This window comes from Lates calcarifer, unplaced genomic scaffold (genome assembly GCF_001640805.2).
Source record: "Lates calcarifer isolate ASB-BC8 unplaced genomic scaffold, TLL_Latcal_v3 _unitig_1394_quiver_879, whole genome shotgun sequence".
NCBI classification, from domain to species: Eukaryota; Metazoa; Chordata; class Actinopteri; family Centropomidae; genus Lates; species Lates calcarifer.
Window position 1 is genome coordinate 22670 of NW_026115489.1, and position 17148 is coordinate 39817.

The 17148-nt window shown below is 37.6% G+C and overlaps 1 protein-coding gene across 1 annotated transcript in view; it reads right to left on the bottom strand.

Annotated features, from left to right (window-relative positions):
• LOC127139345 (piezo-type mechanosensitive ion channel component 1) overlaps positions 1-17148 on the bottom strand; it is a gene marked incomplete at its 3' end in the record, with an annotated part of 46980 nt that overhangs the window by 22648 nt on the left and 7184 nt on the right. The window contains exons 2-3 of the mRNA XM_051067311.1: positions 1460-1625; positions 912-1053 (exon numbers count right to left, since the gene is read on the bottom strand). Of these exons, the coding sequence (XP_050923268.1) occupies positions 912-938 (27 nt within the window). The remainder of the gene's footprint in view (positions 1-911; positions 1054-1459; positions 1626-17148) is intronic.

Here is a 17148-nt window from a genome sequence, read left to right on the forward strand (position 1 = left end):
TGTATCCTCCTTTCTTAGCTTACATGTTTGTATTGTTTGTTTGGATGGTTGCCCTGGAGACAGGAAAGAAGGTAAAAAGAGAGAGAGAGAGAGAGAGGTGCAGTGTGTATGGCTGTCTAGGCCTGTTTGCAACACACACTTGTTCCCTAAGCAATCTACTTTCATCTCTGTAAATGGGTTCAAACTGCTGTTATCTTTGCTAGCCCCTGGCTCTGCTGCGCCGAGGTCACACGCAGCATCAGCCACATATGTATGTAGTAACTCACAGCCTACATAGAGGCAAGCACATGAAGCAACATACACGACACAGGGCACACACACACACAGTGGTGGACCTTACTGGCTGCTCCGGTTTGTGTACTGCAGAGTTTTCTAAATTAATAGCACAATATGATCATATCATCACAATATGATTCCAGGGAATTTTAATAAATGATTGTGAAATACCTGTCTCTGGCGTAACAGTTGTGCACTTGTGCCATCTGCCTGCTGTTGACTCTGCTACCATTTATAAATATAGCACTTCATGATGGACATGATGTGAGGAATGACCAAAATATCATAACACAGTGGCCACTGCTTAATCTTGTATCAAAATCTTCCAGACTTCAGCCTTCCAGCTTTGGCAGCAATCAATCTGACATACAGAAATAAAAGATGAGGGAATTGCCTTGGAACTCATTGTACTCATTGGAGGCAACAAAATAAATAAAGTGTTAAGTGGACATCATTTAGGCCTGCCGTGGACTTGTTTTTTTCTATGGCAACAAAACCCACACTGTAAATGCAAACCTGCGTATAAAACCTGATTTGAGTGAGTAAGGGCTCACTGACCATAAACCTGATCATCTAGACAAAATAACGACCCCTTCAAATTCCTCATTCTCACCAGCACAGATGCAGTGACTCACCGATGTAATATTGGCAGCAGCCACCATTTCTCTGTTCCTGACCAATCTGCTGCAGAGGATGACTGTTATCAAGGCAACTGTACACACACCCAGGTCAGGACACAGGAGGCGTAAGACACTCCAAGGATCATCCAAGGGAAGCCTACAAGATACACACATCCATATGTTGAAAGTTCAAGTAAGGTTAAACATTTCTCCTGGAGAGAATGCAGCTTAAAAACAGGTATTCTGTTGTTACCTCAAATATTCTACACAGATTCTCCACACAGTAAAGCTCTAATTCCTTTTTTTCCAAGTGCGTGATAAAATTGTTGACTGTTTTGAAATCATATTCATATTTTGTATTATATTTGTATGTCTTCTGTTTTATTTCTTCAGTTTATTCTGTGTATACATGTGCCTTGTGGCAAAAATATTGATCTACTCATATTACTTGAAATACAGTATACCAGCACTGTTTCCCCCAGTCGCTACTCCAACCATCAGTGACTGTGGCTACACAACATAACACATAAGTGCTACACAGACATCAAACAATAATTACATACCTGGATATTCCTATATGTCTGGTTATGGTGTCCCATTGTGAACAGTTACCACCGATGGCGGAGTCAAGAGGAGGATACGTATATAGTACTGCCTGGAAGCAGATGTGAGCCAGTAGAAATAGAAGACTGGTGCAGAAAACGGCTCTGATAAAGCGACCTGTGTGTCCTGGAAGACAAAGAGACAAAAGAGATAAAGGATGTAGATCAAACCTGTGGAAACACAGAGAGTGACACAGAGAAAATCTATATATTGATAGTTAATTAGTTTGAGTAACAGTCACAAAATGACTTTTTTTTAAAGGAACACTGTGACATGTTGATAAATCCTCTTGTTAACCATCTTAGCCAGAATCAGATGAGATAATGGAATGTGTCCTAGCACAAACTGATTGCATAGCTCCATCAAAAGTGAGTATTTTGTATGGATGTATGTATCTTATTCCTCTGTGCCATAGAGTTGTTCAAAAACTATTAAATCTGTAGTTTAAATCCCACACATCCATCCTGCTTTCCCAAATACTCAACAGAGTACGAGTCAAATGTGGATTCATTTGCTGCTGAAAATAGTCCCTAACACATGCACTATTTCCTCCTGTCTGTGTAGTGTTTGACAAAAACTACAATGAGCAGCTGTTTTAGGAAATTACTGAGCCTTGTTTAATGAAACTATATACACTATATGTGAGCCATTTGCACGCAGTTTCATATTGTGGGAGGATATCAAAGTTGTTTTACTTCAACTCGATACTGACATACCATGTTAGTGTGACGTGCACTCTTGTGGCCTTAAAGATGAGCAACACAGAAAAAATACTCCAAATACAGCAAATACTCCAAACATTTACAGGTCTGCACCTGGTACACACTGAGGTAATTTAACACTGAAACCTCCCAGCACTAGCTTACAGGGTGCAAACTACAGGGAAGCCATGGGGAACTTGGTTCTCCTTAATAACACATGAGCTCCACTGAATTTTGAGGAGTCTCTTAAATATTGACAATATGCTATTTTTGCATCTTCATCATGAGTCATGCAGAAAATGAAGCTATTATTGACTTATGCATTCATTACTAATTCACTTTAATAAATATATCAACATGCATGCTATTCTTGTGATCATTGCATGGTGTGGAGTGTTAGGCTTATTAGGGTGAACTGAACTGTACATGAGTAGTGTGATCCAAAATAAAGTGATGAAATCTGTGACAGGCTGTAAGTAGTTGAATGTTGACTCCACTGTTGCATGGATGGAAGTATAGCAGCCTCAAAGATTAACCTGTTCCACAAGCTGTCACTTGGTAAACACTTTTAGAATACACATGTGCAAGGAGGATAAATACCTATCACTGACTACAAAATCAAATGGGAGGGTTGCAACATTTCACTGCTGATTCATTTACTTAACCATTTGCCCAGTAAAATGTCTGCAAATTTCACAATTTCCTAGAGTCCAATGTTACATCCTGTATTAACATATAAGGCACCACTTGACTCAGAGTTGATGCTGGCTGAGGACAGAGCATGTGGGGTTACAGTGGTGCAGTCACAGCAGCTTCCCCTGCCACTGTTGGTATTTCCAGCCCCAGGCTTCTCTGGATGGAAATCACCCTCACACATAGCTACAAGCATTCTTTATTTTTGTCCCACCAAATGCAATTAAATGTGTGTGTGTGTGTGTGTGTGTGTGTGTGTGTGTGTGTGTGTGTGTTCTGGTAATCATCACGTTATGGGGACAAAAATCTGTTTACACAGTCACCTCATGGGGACCTCTGACGGTGTGGGGACAAAAAATCAGGTCCCCATACGGGAAACCCTATTAAATGAGTGCAGGAGCTATTCTGAAGGTGCCTATGTGATTTTTAGCATTGGCCCAATACACACGTTTTTTGGTCAGTGTGTGTGTGTGTGGAGTGCTCAGTTGCGCCCCCTTTTTGTTTGGGGCTGGTAATGCACTAGCTGCTCCACACACACACTTATTCCAAATATGGTTGAGTACCACCCACTTCCTGGTCCTCATTAGGAAGGATTTTAACAGCAAAGACATTTTTAGTGTTACAGGTTACAATCCACAGGGAGGATTATTTGCAGAAGATGCCAACTAATGCCATAAGAATTTTTGAAGAGGAAAAAAAGTTAAACACAAGGTAAGCACATTTATATGACAAGCCAGTTTAACCACCGTTCAGCCCTTAAATTAATTCGTTTTAGTAGTTAGCAGGATAGCTAGTTAAGCTAGCTAATTGGCTATCCTGCTAACTCTGACAGACTGAGTGTAGGCTTCAAGTGTTTTACTTTATCTGATTCTGAATGTGACAACTAGTTGCCTGCGTTTCAGTGTGAATGAGTTTATGCAAACTGAGGATACAGCTAAATCGTAACTTAATTGATTGCTCTTGGACAGTTGGCTTATGTAGCAACATTGAGTCTGATCATATTATTTTAGCTTTAAACATTCCAGCTGTAACTGTGATTTTTATTTTGTTATGATGAATTTGGGTTCAGTATTTGTAGTGATTTTACATTTTCCTAAGTGAATCTGTAGAATAAGTAGCATATAAAAAAGATTTTAATCAAAGTGCTTCACAGAGAAATTTGAAATACAATTAATTAATTAAATTAAGTAATTTTAAATGACGAACTTGCAGCTAACAGACTAAAATAGTGGTACGAAACACTTTTTATCTGCAACTTCCTTTATGAGACTATTATTTTGGAGGTATTGAGGAAGGACCCTAAACCTTAACATAAATAACAGCGATTTGCAACTCAAAGCACAACTTACGGTAAGGATGAGAACAGATACTTATCTGAGCACGAATTCGGAATTTTGTTGTTTACATTTGTCCATATTCACCAAGTAGATTGGGTTGATTAACCTCGTCTCCCCAATTTTCACTAGGTTGTTTAAAAGTTTTTTTTTTAAGTCTCTATTTCTGTTCCTGTTTATTGCACAACAATATGTTGGATAAATTGTGAGTGTTAAGGCTGGCCATGATAAAGCAGAAGCTTGATTATGCAGACAGGAAAGGTCATAGGGTGCAGGAAAAGACAGTAAGTGTCTCTTCCTCAGAGCGTGCATCTCCATCCTGCAAGGTAAACAACCACTCAACATCAGATTCCACATTTTGTTTTTTTGACACATCTGCTGTTTTCACATGTGATAGCCTGATAGAATGAGAAATCTTGAAAGTATGAGTATGTATCTGAAGTATTTGGGCATAAGAGTTTTTAAAAATATTATAGATCCTGTAACTTTAAAGACCTCAAATTGTAACTGAATCCAATGCAAACCAGTTTTTAAAATTTTCCCTGCAGTTTGAAATGCCACCACGGATCAGCCCTCTCAAGGATGCCATTCATCATGTCATTTCAAAGACGGACAAAACATGTAAATTAGAGGTGAAGTACATCAATACAGTAAAAGGTAAGGTGGTGTCTGATGTGAATTATTAGTAAACAATTCCTAGCATATGCAGTCATTATCCGATGAGCATCTAATGCAAAACGTCAGGGTAAAAAATAGACAATAGAATGCGACTTGTCTCAAATCAGCTTCCATCCATTGCTATCTTTATCTAAGTGTGTGTTTTTTGTGCTGCATATTATTCTAGACTGATAATGGTAAAATGAATAGGTTTTCCTGTTTTGTTGAAAATATTTTTGTTGTCTTTTACAGGACGTGGTGTATTTGCAAGAGGTTCAATTTGCAAAGGAGAATTTGTTGTGGAATACAGAGGTGATATGATAGATGATGCAGAATCCAAGAGAAGAAGAAATGTCTACCACTCATCATGTGCTGCATTTATGTTTGCGTTCAAGTGGAGAGGGAAAACATGGTGGTAAGACTGTCATGTTGTATGTGAACTGTACTTCTTACACTATACTATACGATACTAAGTGGTTCTGATTTTATGGTGATATATTGTGATATTTGTATTTCCTCTTCCCTCATGTTTTCATCTTATTAAGTATTGATGCCTCCAGAGAGGATGAATCACTTGGGCGGCTCGTCAATGATGACCACAGACATCCAAACTGTAGGATGAAAAGAATTGACGTGGATGGAAACCCACACCTTTGTTTGTTCGCCTTGAATGACATTAAAGAAGGAGAAGAAATTACCTATGACTATGGAGGTGAAGACTGCCCATGGAGAACACAAGTAGGTTGCACAGTACACAGAAAACAGAATAACCCATAGTATTGCAGAAACAGGAAATCAAAAACACTGATATTTTCAGAAGCCATTGAAGCTTTGTTTAGTTCAGTGCTGTTTGAGAACACACCAGGATAAACCTATTTTGACACCTAAGCCTATGTTTAATTCATTTATGAGAATTTACCTAAATTTTACAGGTGTCATTGTGACTAATGATAAAAATGCAGTCACTAAAAAAATCCAAAGTCTAATTGTGAAAAACATGTTGACAGGTAACTGAAGAAACAGCCAATGATATAAATGTAGAGCACTTTATCCAACCGCTCCATGTTAAGGCTCAGATGGATAAGCTCAGTGCAAAGACTCACCAGAAGGTACATAGTGTCCTACCAAACTCCCAGGAAAATTGTAATCAAATGTTTATTGGAAATACAGAAATCAATAAAAAAATATTTGAAATTTGTCATTGTGAAATATGTGTTTACAGATGACCAGCAATGAAGCTGATGCCATGGCAGTGAATGACTGCAGTGCTTCACTCCAGCTCAACACTCAGATGCATAATACCTCAGGTCTAAACAGCTCTCCCCAAGAGGTACATTCATGTTCATCACTTCAGATTTCATTATGTAGTCTCTCTTTGTCATGTTTTTGTATTTTTAATTATATTTAAGAAGCTAAGATGGGGAAAGACGTGTATTGTGGTGGTAATCTAGTGTGAATCAAAGTGCTAACCAGTTCAAAGTAATGCATTAGAAGATTAGTGGTAGTACAATGTTTAGGGCAGATTTCATACTTCAGAGGCAATTTTTTCTTTATTAATTATTACTCTGTTGTGGACACTCACGACTCTCCCCACAACACACCTTCAGTCGGTGTCTGAGTAGAAACTGTGTGTGACAGTTTGGACAAAACTGGTCCCCACAAGGAACCTTGAAATAGTGTGTGTGAAAGGTCCCCACAAAGCCTGTTTTCTTTAAGATGTGTGACTGTAGGCAGAGTTTGGCTGGGCAGACAGAAATATGTTAGTATTAATTTGATATTTTTTTCTCTGAAGTCTGTTTTACGATGACATACTTCTCATCTCAGATTTTATTTGAACAAGATGTCAATCTATTAGCATCTTACCCATGATTTACATTAAACTGACCATTTGTTCCTTATATTTTCACATTCTAAAATACTGTCATTGTGAAATATGTGTTTACAGATGACCAGCAACGAAGCTGATGCCATGGCAGTGAATGACTGCAGTGCTTCACTCCAGCTCAACACTCAGATGCATAATACCTCAGGTCTAAACAGCTCTCCCCAAGAGGTACATTCATGTTCATCACTTCAGATTTCATTATGTAGTCTCTCTTTGTCATGTTTTTGTATTTTTGATTATATTTAAGAAGCTAAGATGGGGAAAGACGTGTATTGTGGTGGTAATCTAGTGTGAATCAAAGTGCTAACCAGTTCAAAGTAATGCATTTAGAAGATTAGTGGTAGTACAATGTTTAGGGCAGATTTCATACTTCAGAGGCATTTTTTCTTTATTAATTATTACTCTGTTGTGGACACTCACGACGTCCCCACAACACACCTTCAGTCGGTGTCTGAGTAGAAACTGTGTGTGACAGTTTGGACAAAACTGGTCCCCACAAGGAACCTTGAAATAGTGTGTGTGAAAGGTCCCCACAAAGCCTGTTTTCTTTAAGATGTGTGACTGTAGGCAGAGTTTGGCTGGGCAGACAGAAATATGTTATTATGAATTTGATATTTTTTCTCTGAAGTCTGTTTTACGATGACATTCTTCTCATCTCAGATTTTATTTGAACAAGATGTCAATCTATTAGCATCTTACCCAGTATTTACATTAAACTGACCATTTGTTCCTTATATTTTCACATTCTAAAATACTGTCATTGTGAAATATGTGTTTACAGATGACCAGCAACGAAGCTGATGCCATGGCAGTGAATGACTGCAGTGCTTCACTCCAGCTCAACACTCAGATGCATAATACCTCAGGTCTAAACAGCTCTCCCCAAGAGGTACAATTCATGTTCATCACTTCAGATTTCATTATGTAGTCTCTCTTTGTCATGTTTTTGTATTTTTGATTATATTTAAGAAGCTAAGATGGGGAAAGACGTGTATTGTGGTGGTAATCTAGTGTGAATCAAAGTGCTAACCAGTTCAAAGTAATGCATTAGAAGATTAGTGGTAGTACAATGTTTAGGGCAGATTTCATACTTCAGAGGCATTTTTTTCTTTATTAATTATTACTCTGTTGTGGACACTCACGACGTCCCCACAACACACCTTCAGTCGGTGTCTGAGTAGAAACTGTGTGTGACAGTTTGGACAAAACTGGTCCCCACAAGGAACCTTGAAATAGTGTGTGTGAAAGGTCCCCACAAAGCCTGTTTTCTTTAAGATGTGTGACTGTAGGCAGAGTTTGGTTGGGCAGACAGAAATATGTTAGTATGAATTTGATATTTTTTTCTCTGAAGTCTGTTTTACGATGACATTCTTCTCATCTCAGATTTTATTTGAACAAGATGTCAATCTATTAGCATCTTGCCCATGATTTACATTAAACTGACCATTTGTTCCTTATATTTTCACATTCTAAAATACTGTCATTGTGAAATATGTGTTTACAGATGACCAGCAACGAAGCTGATGCCATGGCAGTGAATGACTGCAGTGCTACACTCCAGCTCAACACTCAGATGCATAATACCTCAGGTCTAAACAGCTCTCCCCAAGAGGTACATTCATGTTCATCACTTCAGATTTCATTATGTAGTCTCTCTTTGTCATGTTTTTGTATTTTTGATTATATTTAAGAAGCTAAGATGGGGAAAGACATGTATTGTGGTGGTAATCTAGTGTGAATCAATGTGCTAACCAGTTCAAAGTAATGCATTTAGAAGATTAGTGGTAGTACAATGTTTAGGGCAGATTTCATACTTCAGAGGCATTTTTTTCTTTATTAATTATTACTCTGTTGTGGACACTCACGACGTCCCCACAACACACCTTCAGTCGGTGTCTGAGTAGAAACTGTGTGTGACAGTTTGGACAAAACTGGTCCTCACAAGGAACCTTGAAATAGTGTGTGTGAAAGGTCCCCACAAAGCCTGTTTTCTTTAAGATGTGTGACTGTAGGCAGAGTTTGGTTGGGCAGACAGAAATATGTTAGTATGAATTTGATATTTTTTTCTCTGAAGTCTGTTTTACGATGACATTCTTCTCATCTCAGATTTTATTTGAACAAGATGTCAATCTATTAGCATCTTGCCCATGATTTACATTAAACTGACCATTTGTTCCTTATATTTTCACATTCTAAAATACTGTCATTGTGAAATATGTGTTTACAGATGACCAGCAACGAAGCTGATGCCATGGCAGTGAATGACTGCAGTGCTACACTCCAGCTCAACACTCAGATGCATAATACCTCAGGTCTAAACAGCTCTCCCCAAGAGGTACAATTCATGTTCATCACTTCAGATTTCATTATGTAGTCTCTCTTTGTCATGTTTTTGTATTTTTGATTATATTTAAGAAGCTAAGATGGGGAAAGACGTGTATTGTGGTGGTAATCTAGTGTGAATCAAAGTGCTAACCAGTTCAAAGTAATGCATTAGAAGATTAGTGGTAGTACAATGTTTAGGGCAGATTTCATACTTCAGAGGCATTTTTTTCTTTATTAATTATTACTCTGTTGTAGACACTCACGACGTCCCCACAACACACCTTCAGTCGGTGTCTGAGTAGAAACTGTGTGTGACAGTTTGGACAAAACTGGTCCCCACAAGGAACCTTGAAATAGTGTGTGTGAAAGGTCCCCACAAAGCCTGTTTTCTTTAAGATGTGTGACTGTAGGCAGAGTTTGGTTGGGCAGACAGAAATATGTTAGTATGAATTTGATATTTTTTTCTCTGAAGTCTGTTTTACGATGACATTCTTCTCATCTCAGATTTTATTTGAACAAGATGTCAATCTAATAGCATCTTGCCCATGATTTACATTAAACTGACCATTTGTTCCTTATATTTTCACATTCTAAAATACTGTCATTGTGAAATATGTGTTTACAGATGACCAGCAACGAAGCTGATGCCATGGCAGTGAATGACTGCAGTGCTACACTCCAGCTCAACACTCAGATGCATAATACCTCAGGTCTAAACAGCTCTCCCCAAGAGGTACATTCATGTTCATCACTTCAGATTTCATTATGTAGTCTCTCTTTGTCATGTTTTTGTATTTTTGATTATATTTAAGAAGCTAAGATGGGGAAAGACATGTATTGTGGTGGTAATCTAGTGTGAATCAATGTGCTAACCAGTTCAAAGTAATGCATTTAGAAGATTAGTGGTAGTACAATGTTTAGGGCAGATTTCATACTTCAGAGGCATTTTTTTCTTTATTAATTATTACTCTGTTGTGGACACTCACGACGTCCCCACAACACACCTTCAGTCGGTGTCTGAGTAGAAACTGTGTGTGACAGTTTGGACAAAACTGGTCCTCACAAGGAACCTTGAAATAGTGTGTGTGAAAGGTCCCCACAAAGCCTGTTTTCTTTAAGATGTGTGACTGTAGGCAGAGTTTGGTTGGGCAGACAGAAATATGTTAGTATGAATTTGATATTTTTTTCTCTGAAGTCTGTTTTACGATGACATTCTTCTCATCTCAGATTTTATTTGAACAAGATGTCAATCTATTAGCATCTTGCCCATGATTTACATTAAACTGACCATTTGTTCCTTATATTTTCACATTCTAAAATACTGTCATTGTGAAATATGTGTTTACAGATGACCAGCAACGAAGCTGATGCCATGGCAGTGAATGACTGCAGTGCTACACTCCAGCTCAACACTCAGATGCATAATACCTCAGGTCTAAACAGCTCTCCCCAAGAGGTACATTCATGTTCATCACTTCAGATTTCATTATGTAGTCTCTCTTTGTCATGTTTTTGTATTTTTGATTATATTTAAGAAGCTAAGATGGGGAAAGACATGTATTGTGGTGGTAATCTAGTGTGAATCAATGTGCTAACCAGTTCAAAGTAATGCATTTAGAAGATTAGTGGTAGTACAATGTTTAGGGCAGATTTCATACTTCAGAGGCATTTTTTTCTTTATTAATTATTACTCTGTTGTGGACACTCACGACGTCCCCACAACACACCTTCAGTCGGTGTCTGAGTAGAAACTGTGTGTGACAGTTTGGATAAAACTGGTCCTCACAAGGAACCTTGAAATAGTGTGTGTGAAAGGTCCCCACAAAGCCTGTTTTCTTTAAGATGTGTGACTGTAGGCAGAGTTTGGTTGGACAGACAGAAATATGTTAGTATGAATTTGATATTTTTTTCTCTGAAGTCTGTTTTACGATGACATTCTTCTCATCTCAGATTTTATTTGAACAAGATGTCAATCTATTAGCATCTTGCCCATGATTTACATTAAACTGACCATTTGTTCCTTATATTTTCACATTCTAAAATACTGTCATTGTGAAATATGTGTTTACAGATGACCAGCAACGAAGCTGATGCCATGGCAGTGAATGACTGCAATGCTTCACTCCAGCTCAACACTCAGATGCATAATACCTCAGGTCTAAACAGCTCTCCCCAAGAGGTACATTCATGTTCATCACTTCAGATTTCATTATGTAGTCGCTCTTTGTCATGTTTTTGTATTTTTGATTATATTTAAGAAGCTAAGATGGGGAAAGACGTGTATTGTGGTGGTAATCTAGTGTGAATCAATGTGCCAACCAGTTCAAAGTAATGCATTTAGAAGATTAGTGGTAGTACAATGTTTGAACAAACTATACTATTCCCATGCTTCTGCTTTTGGTTAAAACAGCAAATAATACAAAGATTTAAAATGATGTTATAGTTTTGCTTTTCTTTACAGATCATGACAGAGTTCCAGAGCGAAAATAAGAGTTTTGTGCCAAAACTAAGACGCACTAAAAGTATAATTGTAAGTTCTTTGGAAAAAAGATAATTGCATTAAAATCAACTGTTACTTTTATTATCAGTTATTGGCTGGATTACATTCTAAAATTGTAAATCTTTTGATATATAAAATACCATCACTGTGTACAACACAGCATCACTTTTTTTGTCCAATCAACTGATCAACACCCAAAAATACTATAATGAAAACAACGAACATAAGCAAATTCTTAAACCCACAGAACTTTTTGTACAATAGAAAAGTTACTTGGAGGTTTAAATGATTGTCAAAGTAGTTGTCGTTTTTTTTCCATATATGTCCATCTATGTACTGATCAACCATTTTAAAGCTCTACATATTTCTGTTTTTATTTTTTAGATGAAAGACATGGTTCCTGAAGACCCTGCTGAACTATATGATTCTGCATCAGGAAGTGCAGAGGAATACATTCCAGATACCACCTCTGAAAGCGACAGTGACAGTGATGGTTGCTTTAAGCCCTACCCAAAGAAAAGATGTCAGCGTCTTTATGATATGCTCAATGTTTCTGACTCCGAAGATTCCCCTCTCTGCGACACCACAACAGCGGACAACATGATCTCGGACATGCACATCCTTACATCTGAAGCCACTGGAGCAGAGGAGGAACCCTGTTCAAGTCAGAGCACAAATGACACCATAATTGTTGGTGCAAGTAAAAAAAGAGGTGGGAAAAGAGTGTACGACAAGAAACACTATTGCCTGTATTGCTCTAAACCATATGCTAAGATGGCGAGGCATCTTGAAAAAGCACACGAAAATAAATCAGATGTGGCAAGAGCTCTAAGCTTTCCAAAGTGTTCCAAGGAAAGAAAAAATCAGCTTGATTATATTCGCAACAGAGGAAACTATGCTCACAATGCCTCTGTTATGCAATCAGGAAAGGGCGAACTAGTGCCATTCAAACGCCCACCTAAAGAAACACAGGGAAAGGACTTCATGCACTGTGCATACTGTCAAGGACTTTTTACAAAAAGGGTCCTGTGGCGGCATATGCGTACTTGTCAACTTAAACCAGGATCAGTTGCCCCTAAACCAGGCAAGAACCGTGTTCAGTCGATGTGTTCATTCACAGGGCCTGTGCCTTCAAATGTAAGTAAACAACTGTGGGGAGTAATCTGTGCTATGAATCCTGACCCAATCACAGATATAATAAAAAATGACCAAGTCATTATTGATGTTGCGCAGCACTTGTTACACAAAGGTGGGATATCTGCCAAGAATCAGCAGTGTGTTCGAGAGAAGATGCGAGAAATGGGACGGTTGATTCAAAGTGCCAGGAGAGTCACCACCTTAAAAAAAATGGAGGATCTCATAAATCCAAAAAAGTACATGGAGACTGTCAAATCTGTAAGGATTACCTGTGGATATGACAGTGAAACAGACAAGTTCCTGATTCCATCACTAGCAATCAAACTTGGGAATACCCTGGTAAAAGTAAGCAGGCTCCTAAAAGCTCAGGGTTTAATCTCAAACAACGAAGAGCTTGTAAAGAATGCTACAGAGTTCCAAGCTGTACATCAGGAAAAGTGGAACGAAATGATTTCAGCCACAGCTTTGAGAAACATCAGGGAAGCAAAGTGGAATGTGCCCACTCTCATGCCCTTTACCGAAGATGTCCAAAAAATGCATGCATATCTGAGTCAAATGCAAAATGAGTGGTGCAAGTCACTAACTGAAAGTCCCTCAACAAAAAGCTGGATGGAGCTGGCAAAAGTGTGTCTGGTCCAAATCATTCTGTTCAACCGGCGCAGGGAAGGAGAGGTTGCAAGCATGCCCCTCTCTGCATTTTCATCAAGAGATACTTCTGATCCACATGAAGATGTGGACTGGGCACTCTCTGAACTGGAAAAAAAGCTCTGCAGACACTTTACAAGGATTGTCATCAGAGGAAAACGTGGTCGCCCAGTCCCAATCCTTCTGACTGAAAAAATGCTGCATGCATTAGAACTACTTGTAAAGCAGAGAGAGGCTTGTGGAATTCTAAAGGACAATGGTTACATGTTTGCAAGACCAGAAGCTATGACACATTTTCGAGGCTCAGATTGCATCCGTGGTATTGCAAAAGTGTGTGGAGCCAAGTGCCCCAAAGCACTGACATCTACCAGACTGCGAAAGCATGCTGCAACCCTTTCGACAGTCTTGAATATGACAGAAACAGAAATGGACCAGCTGGCTAACTTTCTCGGACATGACATTAGGATCCATCGTGAGTTCTATCGACTTCCAGAGAAAACCCTGCAACTCGCTAAAATCAGCAAAGTCTTAATTGCACTTGAACAAGGAAGACTAGCTGAGTTTCATGGGAAGAACTTGGATGAAATTGGGATAGATCCAGATGGTTTGTTATTTTATTTTACTTTTTCTGTATTTACTTGTTATTCATTTGTGTTTGATCACATTTGTAAACTGTACTTTGTATGACTTTCACAGAAAAAGTTCTCGAGAGTGATGAGGACACACAGGAGGAACATTGTTCATCTACTGTTGATGGTATGTACTGTCAGTAAGTTATTGTTGAAATATAATAGTTTGTCTCTACTGTAATAGACTTACTTTCTCACTTCTGTTTAAGTTCAAATGCATAAAAGGGTCTCAGCACTCTGGTTGGTTAGTTAGTAAGCTAACTGATGCCTAGGTTTTTAACAGACTGTAATGGACAGGTGGGGGCATGAATTTATGTCATTGCAGTGTATTTTAGTAGAATGTGCATATCATTAGGGAAGCATATGGACCTACTGATTGGGACTTGAAAGCTACAGTGATGTTAAAAATCTAACATAATTCATGGTGTACTTAAACATACTCTTAACTCCGTAACAGTCTTGCTTTCAAAGTTGGACTGTTTCTCGTCAAGTAAAATCACTTTAATTTGTGTACCTTCTCAGGTAAAATAAGCCTAATGAGTTGGTTGTTCACTTGGTTCTTTGTGATGACACTTCCTGTTGTACAATGATTAATCAATATTAGTATCAGGAGTCAATAGAAAATGTACACCAAAAATTCTTAATTTATCAGTTAAATAGCGATTCAAACACACTGCAATGATTTAATACATTTTTATTCACTAATTATAATTAAAAACCATGACACATCAATTGTGTGCAGTCAACATCCTGTAGTACGTGTAAAGTATATATCTTGTTTAAATGTTGAATTTTGATTATTTTCTATAGAACCCTCAACAGAGAAGTCACTTCCTCTACCTGAGAGAAATGAAATGCTACCACCACCACCCAGGAGACTCTCATCATCAGATGATGAGATACCTTCAGGAGTCAGTGCTTTGAGGCCTTCCTCCAAAGGTGAACTCTTAACACAATTATGTCTTGAATATATGTAATGAACTTATCTGCTCCTTTTTGGAGATGTACTTTCAGTTTTACAAATTGGGCTAAAAATGGCCAAATATTGTCATAACAATAACAGCAGCCACTTGGGAATATAAGAAGCACACTTAGGAATCACTGACCACCTTACCACTCATTGTCATTTTTTGCAAAATTATGAATTTGTGCTTTTTTTCCCCTCTCAATGCTATAAGTTACCCTCCCCTGTCAAACCTAAGAGTGAACTCTTAAACCAAATATTTCTTGGCACACCACTTTCTGGGCAAAAGCATCCATCTAGTTAAAATCCAGGTTGTGGACCAGATCACTAAATGCTAGTTTTGTTTTTGTTGTTAACCTTTTGAAATTTTACTACCAATAACTTGTAATTTCAATATTTTATGAAATTACTGTTGCTGACCTCAACAGTTGACAGTTGTCAACTGAAACATGTAATTGAAACATTAAGAGTGACTAGCCCCATATCGACAACCTATCCTAAATGTTTACAAAGGTTGGATCAGATTAGTAATAACATATAGCCTGTCCAAAGTTAAGATAAATCAAAATAATAGTTAACAATGCATAAGTTGGTAAAGCTATAATCACCAGTAGTAGTATTTAGTAACTAGATGGATTTATCCAATGGAACCAAAATGTTGATACAAACATAATTAATGTTGTTTCTTCCTGAAAATTTGGTTTAAAAATTCTCGATAAATATTATTTTAATGAATGTTTAAAAAGTGAGACTACAAAAGTGATCATATTTAGAAGTATCTTTAAAAGAATACAATGCTTTTGGCTTATAGGAGAAAATATATCCTAATCATCCTTGCCTTTTCCCTAGTGATCACTGCAATCCAAGTGGCAGAATGCTATTGATTGATAATGTAATTCTATTCATAAGTAAAGTGCAAATAATTTTACTTGTACTGTAGATGTTGGCACATACAGTATAGTGATGTTGTTGTTGATGTTTTTCTGACCACTTTAAGGTAAAGCTACCCAAAAGAAGAAAATGCCCTGGCAGCAGACCGAAGTGCAGGCGGTGGAGAGACACATGAGTCACTTCATAAAATCATGTATTGTACCTGCAAAGAGCGACTGCGATAAGTGTTTACGGGCTGAACCAGAAGCTCTTAAGAACCGTGACTGGCAAAATCTGAAATTCTATGTTTATAACCGCATCACAGCCTACAAAAGGAAATTGCAACGTAAATAATGTGAAAATTACCCACTCTCTGGTAGGGCAGTTTTTGTTTACATTCACATTTAGCAAAACACACTGTATAAGCTAAGTTTTACTAAACATGTTAAACTCAATTGCTACATTTAAAAAGCTTTTGAAAATGTTACATATATATATATATATATATATATATATATATTGTTTTGTTCTGAGGTTCCATTAATAGAGTGGTATGGTATGCCAATAATAGCCAGAAATATTTTTTGAAAGGGAGCATATGTGAAACTTCTTTCATTTTTTATTATTTTTATTTTATTTTATTTTTTTGTATGAGGAATGCCCTTTTAAAACTCATTTATCAGGAGTTTAATTGTTAGAAAGTCCATCTGACTTCATCGTTTGAGTTCATTTGTGCAGTTGAACTCATTAAAAGTTAAATTCTGCAATTTAAATGTGAGTTTAATGTCTTGGAGCTCAATTAGTAGTTAGTAGTAGTTTTATTTTAGTGGCACTAGGTGACAGGTGACTGAATATTATTTAGCTGATGATGGATGGTTGACTGGCTAAAATATTTCAAAAACATGGATGTGACTGGGTTACACTGTGGTATCATGACATCTTTCCACACACACACTTATTCCAAATATGGTTGGGCACTGCCCACTTCCTCGTCCCTATAATGATGGATTTTAGCAGCATGTTACAGGCTGCAATCCATACGGTGGATGAAGAGGAGGATTATTTGCAGAAGATATACCAGCTAATGACCTAGGAATTTTTGCAAAGGAGCAAAAGTGAAACACAAGGTAAGCACATTTGTATGACAAACCAGAATGACCACTATTCAACTATCAAATTAAGTTGATTAGCTTTCATTGGTTAGCAGAGGCTGTGTGTAGACTTTAAATGTTACTTTATCTGATTGTGATTGTGATTCTGAAATGTTTTACTATGTTTTTCCAATTAGTTGCATCCATTTTAGTGTGAA